Here is a 24,424-nt window from a genome sequence, read left to right as displayed (position 1 = left end):
ATACACTAAGGTTGGGGGTTCGATCCCCAGTCAGGGAACATAGAAGAATCAACCAGTGAATGCATAAACAAGTGGAACAACAAATGTTTCTCTCTCTCCACTCTTCTCTTCTCTCCTACCCCCTCCTTTCTTCTTTCTCTAAGTTCAATAAATAAAATAAATTAAAAATGTGATTTTCCTTGTTCTAAGTTGAATTACAGTGCCAGGGCCATGCCAGCAACAAATTAATGCAAACAATGGAAGTTCTATCTAGCCTGTATGCTCAAGATGCAGGTTGGCTATCTATCTTCAGCAAACCTAAATGACCAGTAGGTACCCAGGTGGAGTGAAATAAGAGGGCACTGCAGACTGGCTTGGGGTTGTTCTATCAGTGGACATTGAAGTGTTTGAGAGGGAACAATGGTGGAGAGGAAGACTGTGAGTATGGTGTAAAGGTCCAGAGTGACAAGGATGTTGAGAATATGATGGCAACAACAATGTCCATGGTATAGCCTGAAATAAGAATTTCAAATGTGAATTGTTTTTTACAAAATATAATTTTTATTGATTTCAGAGAGGTAGGAAGAGGGAGAGAGAGAGATAGAAACATCAATGATAAGCCCTAACCGGTTTTGCTCAGTGGATAGAGCGTCGGCCTGCGGACTGAAAGGTCCCAGGTTCGACTCTGGTCAAGGACGTGTACCTTGGTTGCGGGCACATCCCCAGTAGGGGGTGTGCGGGAGGCAGCTGATCAATGTTTCTTTCTCATCAATGTTTCTAACTCTCTATCCCTCTTCCTTCCTCTCTGTAAAAAATCAATAAAATATATTTTTTTAAAAAGAATCATCAATAATGAGGGAGAATCATTGATCAGCTGCCTCCTGCACTCCCCCTACTGGGGATCAAGCCCTCAACCTGGGCATGTGCCCTGACTGGGAATCTACACTAATAAAAGAGAAACATGCAAATTGACCGTCCCTCCACCACACCCACCAGCCAATCATGAGTGGATATGCAAATTAACCCAACAAAGATGGAGGTTAATTTGCATACACAGGAAAGGAGCAAAGACTGAAGACAGCATAGAAGGAAGCCAAGCGCTGCAGAAGGGAGGGAAGCGGCAGAGAAGGGAGGGAGTGAGGCAGTGGAGAAGGGAGGGAGCGAGGCAGTGGAGAAGGGAGGGAGTGAGGCAGCTTCGCTCCCTTCTCTGCTTCGCTCCGGCCTCAGGAAGCCCTATTCTTGCAGGAATCTTCCTGCAAAGGGCCTCTAGTCTAATCATAACCAGGGAGCCACACTGGCCGGGTATGAATTGGTTTTTGATGGAGAAAGTAGTCAAAGTGATCGGGATGCTGCAATGGGCAACAGGGAGTGCATCCACCTGGACACCTCACTCCCAGCTTCTGATTTAGCAGAATGTCAGTTTCTCTGTAAAAGAGTCAGAGAGGGGTTGGTATCTTAAGGGAAGAACTGTTTGAATCAGGGCAAGAAGATAAAGGAGTAGTCATAGACCAGGCTGATTTTATAGAGAGTTGGCTAAATGATGGGCTATGAATTCCAGAGGCCATGGTAGGAGAGCTTGGGAGGATAAAGAAGGTAGGTAGGAGATTAATTCAATTTAAAGGATGAAAAAAAGAAGGATGAGGATAAGAATATGGAGGATAATGGATGGATAGCAGGCTTAAACTTTAGAGATAAGAATGAGGTAAAGTGATATTGAAGACACTGTGGATTGGTTCTGATAGTATATTAGAGAATTATAAACAATCAATTTGAGACATAGTTCAGACAATTTAGCTAAAAAATAATTGAGCAACTGGGCAAAGGCTTATTCCTTAAACTGGGGTGGGGGTGGGAGTCAATGAAATGTAAGATAGCAATAAGCACTTGAATATGTTTTGGAAAGTGAGATAACATAATCTGTTAAAATTAAAATAATTTTAATTTTAAATTTGTAACCTAAATTTCAGTTAGGCAGAATGAATAAGTTATGGAAGCCTGATGGACAGCATAGTGATATCCTATCTAATAAAGAAGGAATATGCAAATTGACCATCACACCCTCACAAAATGGCAGCACCACAGCCAATAAGGAGGGAATATGCTAATTGATTGCCATGCCCTCAAAGATGGGGGCGCCCACAGTCACAAGATGGAGATGCCCAGTCCCCTCAGCCCCACCAGGGCGGCAGGCACGCAGCACAGCCAGGCCCGCCCCCAGGTGGGTCTGGCCACTCTGTGCGCCTGCCTCCAGAGTCCCCTAGTCCCCTCAGCCCCCCAGCTTCCCAGGGCCGGCCCTGAGCAGCTGCCATTCGAGGCTTGCCTGCCCAGCCAATGCCTGAGGCGCAGACAAGCCTCGAATGGCGGCTGCTCAGCTGCCCAGGGACACCTGAGGCTCAGGTAACCAGGGCCTGCTGAGGCTTGCGCTGCCAGCAGTGGCAGCAGCAGAGGTGTGATGGAGGCGTCGCCTTCCCCTGACTGCTGGGTTGCCTCCTGCCCCTGAGGGCTCCTGGACTGTGAGAGGGGGCAGGCCGGGCTGAGGGAACCCCCCTCCAGTTTATGAATTTTTCATGCACCAGGCCTCTAGAAGTTAATAATACTAAACTCAAATTTGCTGAGATCTTGAGGAATTTCACCACTCAGTATGTGAGCTGATGTATATGTTAATTTCTTGATTGTGGTAATCATTTCACAATGCATATGTATAATCAAAACATCAAGCTGAACACCTTAAATACATACAATATTATTTATTAACTAAAGGCCCAGTGCATGAATTCGTGTACAGGTAGGGTCTGGCCGGCCCACCCCAATCAGGCCGATCAGGCTGTGCCAGCCGGGGGAGAGGCTGCGGGTGGTCAGCCAGCTGGCCCTGCCCTCTGGTTGAACTACAGGTTGAGGGGACAATTTGCATATTAGCCTTTCATTATATAGGATTATATCTCAATAAAGCTGCAGTAAAAAGAAAAAAATGAATGTGCCTTCTTATTTAGCAAGTTTGCTTTTATTTTAAAGATCTATCTGCTTTACACACAAACCATGTAGCACAAATAATAGCCAACTTTTATCATGAATGCATGTAATGGTGAAGGGCTAAATCAATTCACTTTCTATATTGCTAGTTTGCCCCATCCCTGCCCTAAGCCTGGAATAGTGAGATAGAGATGAAATAGCTTTATCTCAGACACATATTTCAGCTACAGAATTCAGGATGTCACAGAAAATAGAAATAGAATGTTAATAGACATATATAACAAAAAGGAGACATTCACTTAATGAAAATAAATGGGAAAAGGAAACAGGAATTAGGTAAATCATGGAATAATTAAATTATAGGTCTTTATTGTGAAAACCCTCTTGATTCCAATGTAATCCAATTATTTGTTTCCATTGTATGATTTTATAACGTCCTCATGGCTTCTATGAGTGAGATAAATAGCAGCAACAGTAGCAGCAAAAAATAGGTTATTTCAGAAGTGATACCAGTAAAATAGGAGGAGTGATTGAATTTTTTAAAATATTGACAGTCATCACAAGAATAAATAGAAAAGAAGCCCAGAACAGCTAGGTATTTTATAAGAAAAAATTCTTCTTTTGACAGATAAATATCTTAGTAACCACCAGCAAATGGGTTCTCAGCAATTTTCTTCCAAAGAGCTTTCAAGACATGCGTTAGGAAGAGAAAGGATCAGAGGAAAAACCACAAACTCTCAAGGCAATTCTGTGAAGTTAAAAGTCTTTTGTCAAAGTATAGTTCATTGTTTTAAATAAATTTACTATGGCCTAGAATCCACTATTTTGAACTTAAAATATCTGTCTGAGTTAATTTAGTCTTCTGACCCAGTCTAGATTGTATTTAAAGGACAGCCTATCCAGTCATTGTCAACATTGTCATATTCATCTTTGCTAACCTTTCTGATTAGAGACATATGCTGCTGGTAGATATTGCACACAACAATCATGACAGATGCAGACTTCACCTTGTAGAAATACACAGTTCATCACAGAAGAAATGTATAAATATGCAGACAACAGAATAAACACTGCACATCGGAACACACACACACACACACACACACACACACACACACACACACACAGTCTTATGTTGCTTGCTCTCATACATTTTAAGACAAACATTGAAGGCAGTTTTAGGTCCAAACAAGGTGAAGGTTAGGAAGTGGTTAAAAACCTTATTTGAAGGGATAGGGACAACTCTTCTAAATTTTCTCTTTAAAAATGCATGGCCAGCCCAGCCATGTGGCTCAGTGGTTGAGCACTGACCTATGAACCAGGAAGTCTCTGTTCAATTCCCAGTTAGGGCACATGCCTGGGTTGCAGACTTGATCCCCAGTAGGGGCGTGTAGGGGGCAGTTGATCAATCATTCTCTCTCATCATTGATGTTTCTATCTCTCTCCCTTTCTTTATGAAATGCATGGCCAGGCATGCCCTCAGGAGAACCTGTTTGCAGGTGGGCTGCATGTGTAACTCTCTCCTTGACCTCCCTGCACCTCCCTGGACCCACAGGATGGGAAAGAAGGAGAAGAAGGCCACCAAAATGGAGAAGAAGGTGTCCAAACACTGCAGAAGGAGGAGGCCTTGAAGCTCTGAGCCCATTTCCAGACACTAGATGCTAACAAGACAGACTATAGAAACACCGTGTCCCCATCTTCATCCACGCTGACTGAGACAGATGAATTGATCCTCTTTATTACACGGATCTTTAAAGTGCCCTGCATTTGGTGACCAAAACCTAGGAGTAAGTCAAATCAATAGGGGATTCTTTAGGTCATTGTGGGTATTGGATGGTAGCCTGGAAGACACAGCTAATTACTTTGGTATTTCCATGAGTGTATAAGGGATTACATCCCTACAATGACATGTATGCCATCAACCTGGACACGTTCATGTGGAGCAAGCTGTCCCCATGAGGAACTGGGACAACACCCAGACTGGGCTGCCAAATGTCCACCACTCCCCAGGGGAGCATAATCATCTATGGAGGCTACTGGAAACAGTCAACTAAGGTGGACAAACTCACCCTGCGTTCAGATATGTTCTGACTCAAGACCGAGGAAGGAAAGAAAGGCAAATGGGTGTGGACTCAGATTACATCATGGGGCACAGAGCGTACTCAACCTCTGGCATTTCAGTGGCTATGGCCTGGAACCATCAGTCACTGCTCCTCAGGGGTGTCTGTGGTGAGTAAGAGGAAAAAAGCCCGGAGGACAACTTCTTTAATGACCTGTATTCTAGGACACCGCAAAGAACTGCTGGTTTGTGGGCTAGCTAAAGGGGCCTAGGTCAGAAAAGAGAAAATATAGGTGAGGCCAAAAGAAGTGCAGCCTGAAGGAGATGACGAGCAGGAATGTGGGGAAGCTGGCACCTTAGAGCTCTTGGAGGCAGTCAAAGTGGTGGCCACAGAGGATGCAACTCTGATCACCGATGAACATGTACCCTCTGCCCCAGACACCAGGAAAGAGGAAGGTGATTCTGACAAGCCAGTGGCCCTCTAATAGAGCCTAGTTCTCACTCCAGTTCTGTACTGGCCATGAAACACGAGCTGCTTTATGTTTGCAGGAGTATGATTGAAGCAGTTCACCTCGATGACTTGATGAAAGAGTGGAAGACGGTGGTGGAGATGGATCCAAACACTCAAGAGCATCTGGAGGAGGTAAACTTGAAAAAGAAGGAAGAGGAGATAGAAGATGCAAAATGAGGAAATGAATATGAGAAAGATGATGACACCAGAGAGGGAAGTGGGGAAGAGGAAGAGTGCATGTTGGTGGCGCCTGAAGAGGAGCATGAGGACTATCTGCCCAGGACTGAGCAGAACTGAATGAAGCTTGTATGGGGCCACATGGGGCTTGACACAAAAAAGAAGTTGCTGAAAGTAACCAATGTTATGCGAAAAGCTTTCTTTGATGATTTATGATGCTACCCTGGGCCAACAGTTACCCATTGAGTAGTGAATTCCCTCAGTATCACTGGGTGTTATTTCCAATAAATTGGAGTGAAACAAGGCAGCTGCAAAGAGCTTCCTTTGCATAGTCTTACTTCTACCAGAAGTTCTGGTGAGCCCTTTGCCTTCCTCTCCTTCCTCTTCCAGGGGACTCTGCACCAGAGCAGTGTATTGGTCATGTATTCTATTTTCTGTGTCTTGGTACTTTGACATCTGGGGCCTTCTGATCCTGGAAGAACTGACCAGGATCAGGTGAACATGTTTTTCAAATGCAAACCAACCAATCCAGAGCCCACACCTCAACCACAGCCTTTATGGGATTTCACACTCCAGGACACAATGCACCTACCCTAATCACTCCACAGTCAAGTACCAGATAACTAGAGGCAGCTTCTATGCCCAAGATTCCACTGAACCTATTCAAACTGGCCAATCATAAGCCTGCTTATTCTGCCTCTCCCCTTCCTTCCCTTGGAAACCCCTGCCTGAAGTGTTTCCTCTCTCCCTCTGACTCCTGACCCCAGGTTTCCCTTGTGTACACACACTCCCTCCCTTGGTGCCTCCTCTGGGGATCTGTGAATATAAAAAATTGTTGTAAATATAGCAATTGGCTCCTTACTCATGCCTAAATAATAATGAAACCTACGTTAAACCTGGCAGGGTGCAGACCAGTTCCCATCTGTGCCAGGGCTGGGCTTATGATGAATCACCTATCAGGAGGATAACACCTTGAATATGAAGTATCTGCAGGAAGGATGTCTCTGTTCTAATAATTTAGACCCATAGTTGGCAAACTGCGGCTCGCGAGCCACATGTGGCTCTTTGGCCCCTTGAGTGTGGCTCTTTCACAAAATACCACAGCCTGGGCGAGTCTATTTTGAAGAAGTGGTGTTAGAAGAAGTTTAAGTTTAAAAAATTGGGCTCTCAAAAGAAATTTCAATCGTTGTACTGTTGATATTTGGCTCTGTTGACTAATGAGTTTGCCGACCACTGATCTAGACTAGGTTGTGCTTTGTTGGAGGATTTTCTTTCTACAAAACAAGGAGTTTTTACACAAGAATATTATGATTCATATACATCATTGTTCGTTCAGACTGCTTTAACAAAATACCATAACTGGGAGATTAATACACGACAGAAGTTTATTTCTCACAGTTCTGAAAGCTAGAAGTCTAAGGTCAAGGTGCCAGCATGGCCCAGAGACTGCCAACTTCCAGCTGTGCCCTTAGATGAGGGAAGAGGCTAAGGAGTTCTGTGGGGTCTCTTATTAGAGCACTAATGCCATTCAAGAGGGCTCCACCCTGGTGACCTTCCAAAGGCCCCACCTTCTAAAACCATCAACATATGAATTTGGAGCATCACAAACATTCAGACCATAGCAATCACCACCCTGTAGAATGTTTCTTGTTTGATTTCTAAAAGCTATCAGAAGCTGCTACACAGACTGTAAACACTTTCTTAGTTATCTAGAAAAGAAAATACCTTTTGGCTGGGGGGAAAATGCATCCCCTTTGTTCAAGCTGGGAAAGCTTTGTGGTTAAAGATGTACTTGAATGTTGCCATAAAGACTGGTAAACTGAGGAAAGGCAGGCCTTTCCATAGAGTAAGTCTGCAGCGTAGGTTCAATATAAAAACAGAAAGAAGAAAGGAGGTTTAAATTAAATATCTGGGTGGATTTTTTTATTCCTCTGCCAATAATCCTAATTAGTGCACTGCTTTTTTTTATCAGTAAAAAATTTTCTGGCATCAAATTATCTTATTTCTATTAAGATAAATAGGCACACTTTTACAAAGTCATCTGAAACCAACTAATTAGAAACAGATGTTCGACTACTATAGTATTGGAATTAACTGGCTATTCAATCCTAGGATGGCCTTTTATAATTGTCTTAAAATCTATTGAGACTATATTTCTGAAGCTTTGGGTAAATATTTGTGTGCACATATGTTGAGTTTTAAACAATCACAGAGACTTGAATTAACCTAAACTCCTCTGTTTACTCCTATTTTTGTTTACTACATGTTTTCTTACATAGACTCAAGGATTCCTGCAATCACATAGTCAGGGGTTGATAAAATCTAACCAAATAGATCATAGTAATTTTACTGAATATAGTAATAGCTCACAGTAATTTTACTGATTACTTTCATGTTAGTTTATACATGTTTACTTGTAATAAATATATTCACACTCATTTTTCCTCATTGACTTATATCGTAAGTAGGCAAATTCTCTCATTAATTTCAAAAGACAAGGATTAGACCAGAAAGGTGTTAGCAGTACCCATCTACCTAAGGGAGTAGTCAGTAACAAAGAAAATCTCCAAAATAGACTTAGTGAAAAGAAAAAGTACAAAACGGTGTGTCTAGTAGGCTATCTTTGCTGCAATGTAATGGAAATTAGACAAGCTGTTTCTAAAATGTACATGGAAGTGTAAATGGTCAGGAATAGCCCAGGCAATCTTGAAAATGAAGAACAAAGCTAAAAGAATACATTAATCATGACCTATTATAAAGATTAAAAAAATTAAAAGAGTATGGCGCTAGTACAAAGTTAGACAAGTAAGTAAAAAATAGACACATACATACACAGTCACATGATTCATGACAAAAGTGATACTTCAGTGCAGTGAGGAAAGAATGATCATTTTAGCCAAGGATGCTGGGTCAACTGAATATCCATACTGGAAAAAATAAACTTCCCTCCCACTATATTGAAAAAAATAAATGTAAAAGGTAAAACAATAAAGTTTCTGGAAGAAAACAAAAGAGAATACTCTTCTGTACCTAGGATAAGCAAATATTTCTTTAAAGGACAGTTGTAAAGGGAAACATATAGATAAGCTGAGCTTTATTAGAATTAAAAGCTTCTGTTCCGCAAAAGACACCAATAAGGGAGTGAAAGGCAAGCCACAGAATGGGAGAAGATATATGCAACAAATATTTCCAAGAAAGAACTTGAATGCCAAAAATATAAAGAATTAATAAATAAACAATAAGAAGCCAACAGTACAATAAAAAATGGGTAAAGAAAAAAATGGGTCAAGAATTGAATAGACACTTCACAAAACAAGCTAAACAAATAGCCAGTAACATTTGAAAATGTACTCTATTTATCATTCTTCAAGGTAATGCAAAGTCCCCAATGTGCTATACCACTACATAGGTACCTGCATTGCTATAATTAAAAAGAGATTAAATAACAAATGGCCCTAGCTGATTTGGCTCAGTGGCTAGAGCCTTGGCCTGCTGACTGAAGATCCCAGGTTTAATTCCGATCAAGGGCACATGCCCGGTTGCAGGCTTAATCCCCAATAGGTGTGTGCAGGAGGCAGCCGATCAATGATTCTCTCTCTCCCCCTCCCTTCCTCTCTAAAATCAATAACAATATACTAAAAAATAAATAAATAAATAACATCTAAATGCACAGCATTTTTAAAAAGTAACATGTTTGGGACAATGTGGAGAAAATGAAATTATCGTACTTTACTGATGAGAGTATAAATGGTACAATCATTTTGAAAAGTTGTTTGGCTTTCTTATGGTCTAACAATTCCATGCCTAAATATATACTCACTATAAATGCTTATGTTTATTCACCAAATTACATGTATGAGATAGTTCATGAAGCACTATTTGTAATAAAAATGGTTATGTTCAATTATAGAATAGATAAATATTATTGTGAATTCACAGAAAAGAATACTATAATCCAATGAGGATGAGTGAACTATTGCTGTACACAATAGCATGAATGATTCTTACAAATGATGTTGAGCAAAAGCAACAAAAACACATACTGTATAAATCCATTCACTGAAAGTTTAAAAATAGGCAAATAATGTTTGGTATTAGGAGTCAATAATGATTATTCTTAAAGGGTACGAGGGTGGAAGGGATAGTTACAGCAAGAAGTCAAGAGAGAAGCTTCCAAGGCACTGGTAATGTTTCTTTTTCTGCTTCCATGCATGTTGTCATTTTGTAAAAATCCTATAAGATGTACTTATGATTTACACACTTATCTGCTTTTTTTAAAAAATGTCAATTTAAAAGTTTGCAAAAAATAAAAAAAAGACATATGAGCCAATTTGAAGTTTCCTTCACTGATGGGTCAATATGGACATCAGAAAGGATAAGGTGGGCAATGTATGAAACAGATCAAATATATTAAAATCCAAGACTTCATAATAAAACTAGAAAAAAACATCATTAGTATTCTTTGGAGATGGCAAATGCACCAACTCAATATTCTAAAAGCTGATAAAATAAAGAGAAATAATCAAGTATAATTTGCCTTTTACTGTATGAATTATATTGCAGGGTAATCAACTAGTTAATGAGAGCACTTTATTTTTAGTTGAAGATTCTAGAAAATAAGTGCAAAAGAATAATAGAAATCAAAAATCACCATGTCATTACCCGTAATGAAATAATGATGTGTGTCTGCTGATGCAATAAAAAGCTCACAGCATCACCTCTGGCTCTAAATGACAGTTGTAGGAAATATGATAAAAGAACATTGTAAATGAATCCCAGGGATAGAATCAGCCATGTTCAGAATGTAGAAAATTTAAAGGGCAAATGACCTGATTTTTTCCAAAAAAATAAATATCCTAAGAGAAAAGGTAAGGGGGTGGGAAGCTAACTATCATAGATTGAAACTTAAGGAAGATCGTGATGAAATGAAATTGTGAACTTATTTGAATCTTGATTCAAGTAAGCAAACTATTAAAAGACATTTTTGGATACTCCAAAAAAATTTAATGGAATACATATTAGATATTAATTAATTAGTGTTAATTTGTTATAGTTATGTTTTTTTAAATCCTTACCTGTTAGAGATATTATTAAACTATTTATGGATGAAATAATATAATGTCTGGTGTTTGATTTGAAATTCTCTAGCAAAGGGAAAGAAGTAGTGATTTATGAAACAGTATTGGCCATTGACAATCCTTGGTACTCTGTAATGTATACATAGTGGTTCATTTTTTAGTCTGTTTAAAATTTCATACACAAAGACTTACCCCATCTCTTGCTTTCACCAAGAGATCATAGGTGGCTGGGTCCCTTTCCCTGTCAATATCTTGAGAAACACAGATCTTCCCATCATGTGGGTCAATCTGGAAGGCTCGAGGTGCTTCGTAGCTTTGAAATCCGTCATAAAGAGAATATTCGACCAAGCCATAGAGTCCTGCATCCGCATCAGATGCTTTTACCTATGAGACAGGAGTTGGCCGGTGAGGAAATAGAAATGCGAGCATCACTTTTCAGTTGGTCAAGAATTACTACCATGATTTGCACAACCGAGTAACCCCCACAGCTATTCACCGAGTGTAGGCTTTAGTTTTATGTTCTCTCCTCTTACCTTCTGTGACAACTCTCCCCACTCTCCTCCTCCCTTTGTGATCTCTCCTTTTCAGTCTCCTTTGCACATTCCTATGCTTTCATGGGACCTCTGAAAGTTTGAGTTCCTTGAGGCTCAGTCCTTGGTCTTTTTGCCTCCTTATTCCTCTCACTACATCTAACTGATCTTACCCAATCTCAAGATTTTAAAAACATCTACATGCTAACAACTTGATTCTGGGGATATTGTGTAGTCTAGCCGAGTGGTTCTCAGTCAGGGGCAAGTTTGCCTCATGAGGACACTTGGCAATGTCTGGAGACATTTTTGATTGTCACATCTGGAGAGAGGATGTTGCTGGCATCCAGTGGTTGAAGATAGACATGTTGCTAAACATCTTACAATACACAGCACAGACCCCACAGCAAACAATTATCTGGCCCAAATATAAATAATTCCTAGGTTGAGAACCCCTGCACCTGATGGAACTCTTAACAATTGGCAATATTACTTCCCTCTTTAATTGTCTTTAATTTTTTTCAACTAATGACACAGTCTTTTAAATTTATCTTCGCTCTCATCTATCATATTCTCTGGCAAAATTTCATCCTGTGCAACTAGCTAACATGTTTGTGAGTTATTCTTCTCATCAGATGGGCTGAACCAGGAAACCCACAAACTTCCCCACTACAAAGGACGAAATTCCAAGTACATTTGGTCTGTTCCATTCTGGCAGCTGTTGATGATTTAGTATCCTCCAGTTCCCAAAGACACCAAATATATCTTTTAAAACCATATGGTATTCTCAATAACTTTGGCTTGATTGGAAGATAATAAGTACAATGAACTTTCAAATTCTAAAACTCATTCTCAGCCTTTAATAGCACATATTAACAAGTAATTTAGCTCACATAAAACAAGTTTCCTTATTTCCACTTTTTTCTCATCTGGACTTTTGGCAAAGCAAAATATAAGGAGTCAAAAGTGGGACAAGAGTACTGATGTCAATTTATGTTAGTAATTCAGATTCTGAGTTTCCGGATCATAAAAAAGAATGTATTCCTCCCTGTTTTTACTCAACTTCCCCAAAATACTAACCTAATAGTCCAGAACAACATAGTCCTCCTACTAATATTTGGTATTAAACACCTATAATTAACTTGGCATCATTAAGGTCTATATTTCCCAATAGCCATTGATGACACATAAAATGTAGGCAATTTAAGTAAAATAGAAATGGCTTTTCCAAATCTTCAAGAGGAAATATTGTTTAGTAGATAAGCTCAGTGGGTCCTTTCTTCTGAGATAGTTGCTTAAATAAAAAAAACAGAGAAGTGTCTCATCAGCACTTATCATCATAATCTTATGGTGCTAAAAGAGGTACCTAGAGCTCCAGAGGTTTTACCCCTGAATCTACTCAAAGAGCCACATTCAAGCACTCTCGGTGCCATCCCATGTTCCTTATTTCAATCTCAGTCTACCTTGATGATTTAATTTTAAAATTATTCCGACTCAGAAGTGTTCTCCCTTAGCCTGATCTTCAACAAATTTAATGGAGATGTTATAAAAATGCAAAATATCTCTCTCATCATCATTAGCTTCCTAAATTTAAAGAATCTTTATAATTTCCTTAAGTATTAAATAAAAGATATTCCTTTTACATCTGGGTAAGGATTCCTCCATATGAATGTGTCATGGAGACAGGAGACAGGAGACAGATTGAGAACACTGTCTCTTGAAAGCATGTTTGCATGTTCCACCAGTGGAATAATTATATATGCATTTCCCTCATCAGAATACTCCTATCCCCATTTAGGAAGGTCTTCTCTTCAACAACTGGGCAGCTCTGTTGGAGGTCACTTGCTCAGCAATTACATTAGCACCCAACCCCAAAAGCCAACCCAAAGTCATAGGGTGATATAGTATCAATCACATCATTTAATTCAGTGATGTTTATAGAAAAGCCTCAGAGATCCCCCGCCCCCCCCCCCCAAAAAAAAAAGTCCTAGAGAAAAGTGGCTGCACTTTAGATTACATTTCAAATTAAGTAACTCACTTTAATTTTTTTCTTATTATAATTTCCAAAATTATATGCTATATCCATGAGCATATAACAGTTTGTTTGAAGAAACAGTTATTGGCACAACACACCCACACATAGAACTTCAAAAAAAAGAAAGAAAAAAAGGAAAAGAAATCACAAAATAACTTTTACATTTGAAGCACTTGGCAAAGCACTGATCTTACAGTTAAAACAGGATTAAAATATTCCAGTGAAAAGTTGGATTCAGCATTGGGACCAAAACGAATGGTCTCCATATGCAAGTACGCCACTCTCTGAACACAATTTTGGCAACTTCACCAACAACCTATGTCTTACCAAGACTAATCATCAAGGCTGAGTTCTTATTTTTTATACAATTCAGCAGCTTCTAACACAGTTAGTCATCTCCTTCTTATTGAAAAACTTACTCATCAGACACAACACTCTAACTCTCTTTCTTTTCCTATCCCTAAATTTCCTTTACTGGCTGAGTTCTCTTCCTGGCCTCTGAACACAATAGCCCCCTGGATCTCAGTCTTTGGACCACTTCTCTTTTCAGTCCACACACATTGCCTGTGGTGGGCATTGCCCACTGTGGACAACTCTAACAAATCGACTTGCATCTTATCTTAACCATCAGAGCATTCCTTCTGTAGCTCAGGAGAGCACCCCACATCCTTACCTGCTTGCAATATCCTATAAGCTTTGTGCTCTTACTGCATTTGTATGGGTTCCATATTTTCCTTATCCTCTTCCAAGTCTTGCTGGATTATAGAGTCTAGTTTAAGATCCTATATAATAAAATCCTAATATGCAAATTGACCATCACTCCAATACACAATATGGCTGCCCCCATGTGGTCAAAGATGACCACCCCATGTGGACACAAGATGGCCACCACAAGATGGCCAGCAGGGGAGGGCAGTTAGGGGTGACCAGGCCTGCTGGGGAGGGCAGTTGGGGGGGACCAGGCCTGCAAGGGAGGGGAGTTGGGGGCGATCAGGCGTGCAGGGGAGGGCAGTTAGTGGTGATCAGGCCTGCAGGGGAGGGCAGTTGGGGGCGACCAGGCCAGCAGGGGGGCAGTTAGGGGGTGACCAGGCCGGTAGGGGGGGCAGTCAGGGGGCGACCAGGTTGGTAGGGGGGCAATTAGGGGGCAACCAGGCCAGCAGGTAGAGTGGTTAGGGGTGATCAGGCAGGCAGGCAGGTGAGCAGTTAGGAGCCAGTGGTCCCAGATTGTGAGAGGGATGTCCAACTGCCGGTTTAGACCCCATTCCATCCGGACTGGAGAGGGTGCAGGCCGGGCTGAGGTACCCTCCCCGCCCCCACCCCGCCCCATGCACAAATTTTGTGCACCAGGCCTCTAGTTCAGAAATGAAAACTAAATAAAAACAATAACAAAAGAACAATATATTTCATAATACCCACCAAATACTCATTGAGGAATAACTTTTTATTCCTGAAATGTAATCCTATTAATCAAGCTGTACTATCATAAGATAAAATACAAAATGCTAAAACAAGCAAAAGAAAAATAATTATATTAAGCATGTGAAACTATTCAGTGGTTGGTAACAGAACTGTGTTTCATTTTCACCTTTTAAAATGTATTTTCAGAGAAACTGATAGAGCTGTTAAATGAATAAACTAATTATATATTCTCAAATTATAGTAAAAAGTTACTGTTCTGATAACATGTTTGTATAGCCTTAATTAAAGAATGGGATTAAGAAACAACTAATTCTACTACCTATTGCTCCCCCCTCCCCCCAAAAAGCAACCAAAGGAAATTTTGTGAAAGGGGACCAATGGGTGGGAGTAAGGGATAACTTGTCCTGTGTAGTCTTACAAAGTAAACAATTAAGGGAGTCTGATCTAAAAATAGAATTGGCAGGCAGATCAGTAGAACACGAAAACAAGACCTGAAACAGATGCTGGTAAACCTAATTTTTTAAAATATTTACAAAGAAAACATCATAAACCACTGAGAAGTGTGGGTTTATCCACATAAGTTGCTAGGGAAAGATGGCAAAGAACATGGGGGAAAAAATCAAGTTTGATATTAACCTCACACCAAAATAAGATCTATACAGATATGTTAAATATAACTAATGAAATCATTTAACACAAAAAGAATATACATAGCAATATTTGGCTGATTCTTACATTGGAAAGGAATTACAAAACTAAAACAGATAGACAAAAATCACACAAAAATATCAATACAATGAGGATATCATAATGTAAAACTCCACTAAATACAAAAAATACTTAAAGTTTTAAATTAGGTATATTATCTGCAACAAATATATTAAAAAGTTAATGTCCTTAATATAAAAGTAGTCCTTAAAAAATAAAAATATTGATGTCCTAATACAAAAAAAAATGGGTAAATGACATGAACAAACAATTCATAGAAGAATAAATATATTTAACCCTTAAAATAATTGGCAACCATTAAATTAATAGTGATTTGGGAACTATTAAAGTAATAGCAAATTGGAAACCATAAAAATAATATTTTAAGTGATGGCAATGATAAAATAAATATGTACTCATATTTTTTCTTTTTTTAAATTGTTAACAGTTTAAGATGTCTCCCATTTTCCCTCTCTCCACCCAGCCCTTATCCACCTCATCCCTCCCCTCCCCTCCCCCGCCCAGGTCTTCACCACCTTATTGTTCATGTCCATTGGCTATGCATATAAGTATATCATTTTTAAAAGCCTATCTAGAAAGTAACTTTGCTTTTACCATATACATATGGTAAACATTCTCCCAAACCTAAAAATATTCCATCTCTTTTACCTAATTATTATATTTCTTGGAGTATCTGTAGACAGATATTTGTATGAAATACATATACATAATGTAGAATCATTTATTCAAGAACCCAAATGTCCAACAATAAAAGTTGTTAAATGAATTATAATTCATCCATAAGAAAGAATTATGTAGCCATGATGCAATAACTCTTTTATGAAGATCCTTTTACCTTATATTTAAACACACTCAAACAGAACTAGAATCCAAAACACTCCAATGTACCTAACAAAGAAGTTAAAGTTGGAGGAACAGAGTCAACCACTCCCACAGCCCATGAACTGTTCATCCAGAGCTTTCCACCCATGACGCTGTGTTAGGTCAAATCTTCCTTCAAAGGTAAAATACTGATCTTAAAGAATAATTAACTAATATTTATGGTATATAAATTAGATTGCCAGTCTTTGATCCACTGACTGGAACTTAAAAATCATCTTTCACTGATTTATTAACTAATTTCAGTGATCTGAATTAGGCTGTTGATACTTATAATAATCTTATGTCAAGAGAATAGACAAAAATTCTGGAAGCAATTTTAAGTAAACTAGTTGACTCAACACTAACATTAAAAAATCAACTCACCTTAATATGGTAAGTAATAATTCATACACACACACACACACACACACACACACACACACACAAAAGTAGCCTAAAATATAGCCACATTATCTTTTACTTCCAGATACAACTGAAAAAATTATGACTTCGTTTCACAAATTCTAACTGCATGAGTTTCAAGGCCTCTTTTTAATCATTTACTAGTATTATTTACATTAACAGATATATAAATTGCAGCATAGGAAAATAGTCAATAATATTGTAATAACCATGTGTGGGATCAGGTGGGTATTTGAAGCAGTGAGGGAGCCATCCTATAAAGTACATGACTGTCTAACCACTATGCTGTACATCTGAAACTAATCCTATCTAATAAAAGAGTAATATGCAAATTGACCATCACTCCAACACACAAGATAGCTGCCCCCATGGTCAAAGATGGCTGCCCCCATGAGGACACAAGATGGCCGCCACAAGATGGCCAAAAGGGAAGGGCAGTTGGGAGGGACCAGGCCTGCAAGGGAGGGCAGTTGGGAGCAATCAAGCCTGCAGGGGAAGGCAGTTAGGGGCAATCAGGCTGGCAGAGGAGAGGTTAGGAAGTGATCAGGCTGGCAGGCAGAAGCGGTTAGGAGCAATCAGGAAGGCAGGCAGGTGAGCAGTTGGGAACCAGCAGTCCTGGATTGTGAGAGGGATGTCTGACTACCCTCGAGGAGTCCCAGATTGGAGAGGGTGCAGGCTGGGCTGAGGGACACCCCCCCATGCACAAATTTCATGCACCGGGTCTCTAGTACAGAATAATACTGAATGTAAACTGTAATTGAAAAATAAAATAAATAACCTTTTTTAAAATGTGACTTTACATGTTTTGTGGCTCCATCTGTGTATGCAACAGCAGAAGAAAATCAGATATGATTATTCTTGCCAGCACCTGTACACCTGTAGTCCTTCAACATGAAAGACAGGAGATGAAGGTGATGGGCCTCATGGTACTCTTGGGACCGCCGAAAGGTAAGGTTTATTTCCTTTCGACCAGTTTCCTAACTCAAGAGAGAACACTATTGTGTAGAGTTACATAAATGTTATTATTTGCAGAGAAAATAAAATCTGAAGAATATACCCCAAACTCCTAGCAGGTGTTCTCTCTTGGGATGTACTCATGGCAAACTTTACTTTTTAAATATGTTATTGGAAATAGTATTTTCTATTGAGCCTGATTATCTATCTATTTATCTATCTATCTATCTATCTCTTCTATATTATGTGATCTTAAGAGCTACCTTCTCTCCATTCCACCCACAAAGGTTACCTTGAAAGCCCACAGATTCAAAGAAAGGGGAGCTGGTTGTTGAATTTTTTAAAGAATTCATTTTAAGTGTCACAGTCTACTTTGTGAATGAATACCATAAATTAGAACCATGTGATCTTTATTTTGTAGTTGTATTTCTCTAGTACATGTTTTGTAAAACAAAGAGCTACCTTAAATTTATGCCCAGAGGTCTTTCCAGTGGAATGGTGTGCTCTCAGATATAAACACAAACAGTTGCACTCTAAAGTCAAGAGGGAAAAGGGAGTTGAAAAATTCTAACAAGAAGACAAATAGAGGGTAGGCCAACCGAGGTTACATCCACAATATAACTTAAGGCTGTAAGTTCCAATACGGACTCTGACTTACAAAAACGTAGTTTACTGCTGTTTTCACACCTGCAAAGGCATCATATCATAGTTGGCAAATGTTAAGGTTTGGAAACTGAGACTCCATTTAGCAGCTTTCTTTCCTGAGGGAAAAGAGAAGACAGTGCGTGTAGATCTAATGGAAGTGTGGGCTGCACTGTTTTGTCTCCCTGCCCCCGGTTCAAACACTTTTACAGAACTGTATATTTATGTGAGCACACTCTTTAGGGTAAATCCTACTATATTTCAGTGTTCCCTTTTAGGAAGACCTACTGGAAAACAATTCCCCCAGGCTTTAGTTCCAGGAAAGTCAACCTTCTCCTAAGCAGTAGGAATGTCTTAATGTGGAGATTACAGGAATCTTGTCCCTCTGGGTAATTGGACCAGCTTGAATGCATGTGCGTGATCTTGCATGCTCCACTTCCATGGACTAAATTCTTCCCCGCTCCCTCTTACTCTATCATGTCACTTTCATCTGCCCCATTTTCCTGAATTTTATTTTCATCTTTCTGAATTTCATGTCATTTTGTTAGCAGTTTTGTTAGTCTTTTAATTAAGTAGAGTACAAAATACATTTATTTAACAAATATCCTACAGAAATGGAGTTATCCTATATAATAAAAGGCTAACATGCAAATCCACTGAACTGTGGAACGACCGGTCCCTATGACGCGCACTGACCACCAGGGGGCAGATGCTCAATGCAGGAGCTGCTCCCTGGTAGTCAGTGCACTCCCACAGGGGGAGTGCTGCTCAGCCAGAAGCCAGGCTCATGGCTAGCGAGCGCAGCGGCAGTGGCGGGAGCCTCTCCAGCCTCTGAGGCAGACAGACATCCCTCAAGGGCTGCCGGACTGCGAGAGGGCACAGGCAGGGCTGAGGAACACCCCCCTCCCAGGGCACGAATCTCGTGCATCAGGCCTCTAGTAAGTAAAGTATAACAGCTGTAAGAATAATAAATGACCAGGGAATGCAAACTTAAGAGGTATTTTTGGGCCAAGAGAGGCCAAAGATCACTCAAAACATGCAACTAAAATGAATTAAAAGCAATGCCAACTTCTTGCGAGTTAGATTCTCTGCAGATGACTCAAGTCCCATTCACATGGTGTTCAACTCATCTCACAATGTTCCAAGTCAACATTTGGGCTTGAAAGCTTTTGTTTGGGGGAAAACTAATTGACCTCACAGTTTAATACTTATACAGGTGAGATAAAGACAGGCTGAGGATAGTAACTGATTATTTAAAAAACAAACAGTGTCTCCTCACTTAATTAGCTGTTGGATCTCATGGGGGCATATTCACAATGTTTACCACATCCCAATGCCATGAATGCCATCTAAAGGCTGGCTATGACTAAAAGGTACTTTTAAGCAAAGCTTTGTAGCATGCAATGTTTTTCATTATGGCATGTGCCAGTCTAAACTTTCCAGATTCCCAGAAATGTTCTGCCAAGCCAGTATTCCACCATTAACTCTGACTTGAACAATGATCTTCTCCATCACCCTGAAGTGTACAAAGCACCTCCTCACCACTCCCAACAGCATGTCCAGGGACTCCCAGATTTAAATACACCATAGTTTGGTGGTGTCTCCATAAAGGTGCATTAGAGATGATTAAGCTAGCCTTGTTTGTAGTCCCAGGATGATAGGACACATTAAACGCATAAAAATTAGTTATGACGCATGTGTGGGATAATTTGTTGATCTCAGATATAGCCATACCCAATAATTTAAGAATCAATCTAAGTAAGATTTATCATGCAGTTAAAAACATGGCTTATATATCCATCCATAACTTTCTTTTGTACTCACAGGTAAAAGCATTGTGAGGAACACAAAGATAGAAGACCCACTCATATTTCTCTCCTGCTACTCCGTAACGGTTATTAATGAAGGGGCTAGAGTCGAGAAAGAACTTAGGGCCACCAATATCTTCCTCCAATCCAGGCTAATACAGTGCAACACAATTCATTTTTGAAACGGGATGTACTCAAGTCAGCACTATTCCACTTACATAGAAGTGAAATGCTGGGATCAGTGCAGCGGTACCACAGCTGGTGACTAAGAACAAGGCTCCTCTCAGAGGCCAGATTGGCTTTGAAACCTGGTTTTCCCTCTTTGCACCTAAGTGAGCTTGACCTGTGACTTACCTTCCCTGTGCCTCAGTTTTGTGAAAGGTAATAATCTCTCTCTGGGCATGCTTTCAGTTGCAAGTAACTGAAACCTGAAACATCTTAAACAGTAAGGGCATTTATTATTACCCTTGTCAAGAAGTTTGAGGGAGAAGCAATTCCAGGACTGATTCATTCAGCAACTCAACAATCCCATCGAGGTTTTAGGTCCTTGCACCTCATTCCATCCACTGCCTACCACATGCTTGGTGCATCAGCTTGTTTTCTTGGGCTTGGTTCCCACTTTGGACCAAGTTTGCTGTTGATTGCCATACATCACATACATCACTTGCTAATGATAATATCTAGAGGTAGAAAGGAGAACATGTTTGCCTTGCATCCATATTTTAGAGCAAGAAACCTCCCCCGCCAGAGGTTCCCACCAGTTTCTCCCTCAAGTCTCAGAATTGCATGGCCCACACAGACTTAACTAATTATTCAGCAAGGCTAATTATACCATTATTATTCATTTAGACCAATTACAATTCATTCCTAGAGGGAGAACTGGGCAAGGGCCAAAAAAGGATATGCCTATTTGGAGAAAGGTGAAGAAAACAGGGCTCTATACCAAGGATAAAGTGGGTAATAAGACTGGTGAAAAGACAAGGATTGAATTCCATGCTACTTCTTGGGACTACTATGAGTTTTAAATGAGATAATGGGTGTAGAGCTCCTAGCACAATGGTTTTTCATCTTCTCCCACACACAGGGACCAATTCTGTTTTTCACAGTTACGTCCCACAGACCAGCACGGTATTTGGTCCAGCACAGTCTGGCATGGACACTTGATAAAGCCCCTGCTCTAATAGAAAAATTTTCTTCTCTTTGACCAAGCTCTGTTTGTAAACTCAGAAGTTTATCAAATTTAAATGATGAGTTAAAATGTTTCCAAATGCAAGCACGTTTTCTTTCCAATGCAGAGTAGCTATTGGACTATTATAGAAAGCAATTCAGGGTTGGATTTTCTAGGAAAGTACTCAAGTATTCATAGTGAAGAAAAGCAGGCAAGTTAAGAAGAAAAGTGGGGAAAAAGAAAGAATCAAAAGACAAAGAGGAATTAAGGTAATGAGTTCCTAGGAGAGGAGAGGAAAATGCACATAAGCAGAAAACACTAAGGCTCATTGACTAAACGTTTCTTTATGTGTGACTCATAAAATGCTAACATTTGCAATGTGTTTTCATTTGACTTAAAAATTTGAGAGAACCAAGATGGTGGAATAGGCAAATGCCTGTACTCGCTGCCTCCCACAACCACATCAAAATTACAACTAAAATACAGAATAACTATCATCCTGAACCGGCGGAAAGCTAGCTGAATGGAAGTCCTACAACTAGAGAAGAAGAAAGCACACTGAGACTGGTAGGAGGTGAGGAGGCGAGGAACTAGCCGGTCCTGCACCCACGTGTGTCGCTTTTGTAATTGGGAGGGAGATTGCCTCTGCAGAGGCTGCCTGGAGGAGCAAGTCGTCCCAGCACCACACCAGAACCCTAGCCCAGGGTCCCAGAGCTGAGAAAAGAAGTCCCTACAGGCAGTAAGAACTATGGACTGTAAAAACCAGTGCGGATTGGGGCTCAGTGACCCAGAGGCTGCTGGAGACCCAGCTGCTCCTCTTAAAAGGCAGGCACCACAAACTGAACTTACAAGCTCCCGCTTCCTCTGAGCTCCAGCACCAGGGCAAGGCTCTGGGGACCCAGACACATACGAGGAGAAACTGGACTGTCTGTCATCGGGGCAGGAACTTGGGGGCGGCTTTCTTCCAGACCAAGGTGCTCACAGGGATCATTGTTCCTGTGCTGGGACCTTCCAGGTCACAGGGCTGACTGGCAGCCATATCTGTTTGCTCCAACCTGGTAATTCCCTGAGATCCTGCCCCACCCAAGCTGGATTGCATATGAATGGCCTTTCTTTTCCAAGCTAAAAACCTGTCAAACAAGCTGCAGCTGGGTCAGGGAGCCCCAAATCTATCAATAAAAGGCCCAAGACCTGGCACCAGCACCAGCACCAGCCTGCCTTACTTCACAGCTGGGCCTTGTCTGGGCACTTCCAAACCTGGTACAAAGAAGAGGAATCTGAAGATCTCTCTGTAGTCCTGCTGGGTGGCCCCAGGCAGTGGCTGACTTTGCACCTCCCTGGAGACCCAAGAGCCAGTGTACACAGTGGTTAGTGTGAGATCATACCATATTACACCTCTTCACATCCGTAAGTGACACACTCAAGGGGCAGACTCAGCACCAAAGCCCCACAGAAGCAAGTCCTGCTCCATAAGGGTGTCTCCTGCACAGCAGCTCTCCCACTGTAGTCACAGCTGGTCCCCACAGACAATTGGCCTGGAGGTCAATTCCTCCCAGTGACACCAACAGCAATCAAGGCTCAACTACAACAAGACTGTGCACATAGCCCACAAAGGGGTGCACCAAGAGTGTCCACCTCAGGTGACTGGGGAGGCTGAGCCACTGGGCCCTATAGGACACCTACTACACAAGGCCACTCTATCAACTCAAGGAGACTTAGCAGCTACCCAACACATAGAAACAAACACAGAGAAGCAGCCAAATGTGGAGACAAAGAAACATGTCACAAATGAAAGAAATGGATGAAAGCAAACCACTGGATATAGAGTTCAAAACCACGGTTATAAGGTTACTCAAGAATCTTCTAGAAACCTCAGAGGAACTTAGTGAGACCTTCAAGGATCTTAGTGAGAATGCCAAAAAAATGGAAAAAGACCAGTCAGAAATTAAGCATACACCAACTGAAATAAAGAATAATATACAGGGATTCAGAAGTAGACTAGAGGATCTGGAGAATCAAATCAATGATTTGAAATATGAGGAAGCAAAAAACATCCAATCAGAAAAGCAAACAGAAAAAAAGAATCCAAAAATATGAAGATAGTATAAGGAGTCTCTGGGACAACTTCAAGCATACCAACATCCGAATTATGGGGGTGCCAGAAGAAGAGAGAGAGCAAGATATTGAAAACCTATTTGAAGAAATAATGACAGAAAACTTCCCCTACCTGGTGAAAGAAATAGACTTACATGTCTAGGAAGCACAGAGACCCCAAACAAGAGGAATCCAGAGAGGACCATACCAAGACACATCATAATTAAAATGCCAAGGGCTAAAGACAAAGAAAGAATCATAAAAGCAGCAAGAGAAAAGCAGTTAGTTACCTGCAAGGGAATTCCAATATGACTGTGAGCTGATTTCTCAACAGAAACTATGCAGGCCAGAAGGGAGTGGCCAGAAATATTCAAAGTGATGAATAGCAAGAACCTACAACCAAGATTACTCTACCCAGCAAAGCTATCTTTTAGAATTGAAGGTCAGATAAAGAGCTTTACAGACAAGAAAAAGCTAAAAGAGTTTCACTGTTATATGAAATGCTGAAGGGTATTCTTTAAAAAGAGGAAAAAGAAAAAGGTAAAGATAAAAATATGAACAACAAAGTGACAACAAATACAATATCTATCAACAATTGGATCTAAAAATGAAATGAATAAAAATTCTGATGAACAGAATAAACTGGTGAATGGAATAGAATCAGGGGCATGGGAATGGGACAGACTGACAATTCTCAGAGGGAAAGAGGTGCCGGGGGTGCAAGAAGAGATTAGACAAAGATCTTATATGCATGTATGCATTACCTATGAACAGAGACAATAGGGTGGTGAGGGCCTGGGACAGGGTGGGAACTGGGTGCAGGGGAGCTAGGGAGGAAAAAAGAGAAACATCTGTAATAATGTCAACAATAAAGATTAATTTAAAAAAAAGTGTAAGCACCAATCAGAAAGGATATATGCACCCCTATGTTCATAGCAACACAAATTACCAAAGCTAAGATTTGGAAACAGCCTAAGTGCCCATCAGCAG

At 40.4% G+C, this 24,424-nt stretch overlaps 1 protein-coding gene across 1 annotated transcript in view; it reads right to left on the bottom strand.

Moving 5' to 3' along the window:
• Positions 1-24,424, bottom strand: part of DCHS2 (dachsous cadherin-related 2) — a gene marked incomplete at both ends in the record, with an annotated part of 195,288 nt that overhangs the window by 78,782 nt on the left and 92,082 nt on the right. The window contains one exon of the mRNA XM_079773298.1: positions 10,967-11,158. Within this exon, the coding sequence (XP_079629424.1) occupies positions 10,967-11,158 (192 nt within the window). The remainder of the gene's footprint in view (positions 1-10,966; positions 11,159-24,424) is intronic.

Source organism: Cnephaeus nilssonii (assembly GCF_951640355.1).
Source record: "Cnephaeus nilssonii genome assembly, chromosome: 5".
In the NCBI taxonomy this organism is placed as follows: domain Eukaryota; kingdom Metazoa; phylum Chordata; class Mammalia; order Chiroptera; family Vespertilionidae; genus Cnephaeus; species Cnephaeus nilssonii.
Note: the sequence above shows the minus strand (reverse complement) of the source record. Positions and strands in the feature narration are given on the sequence as shown.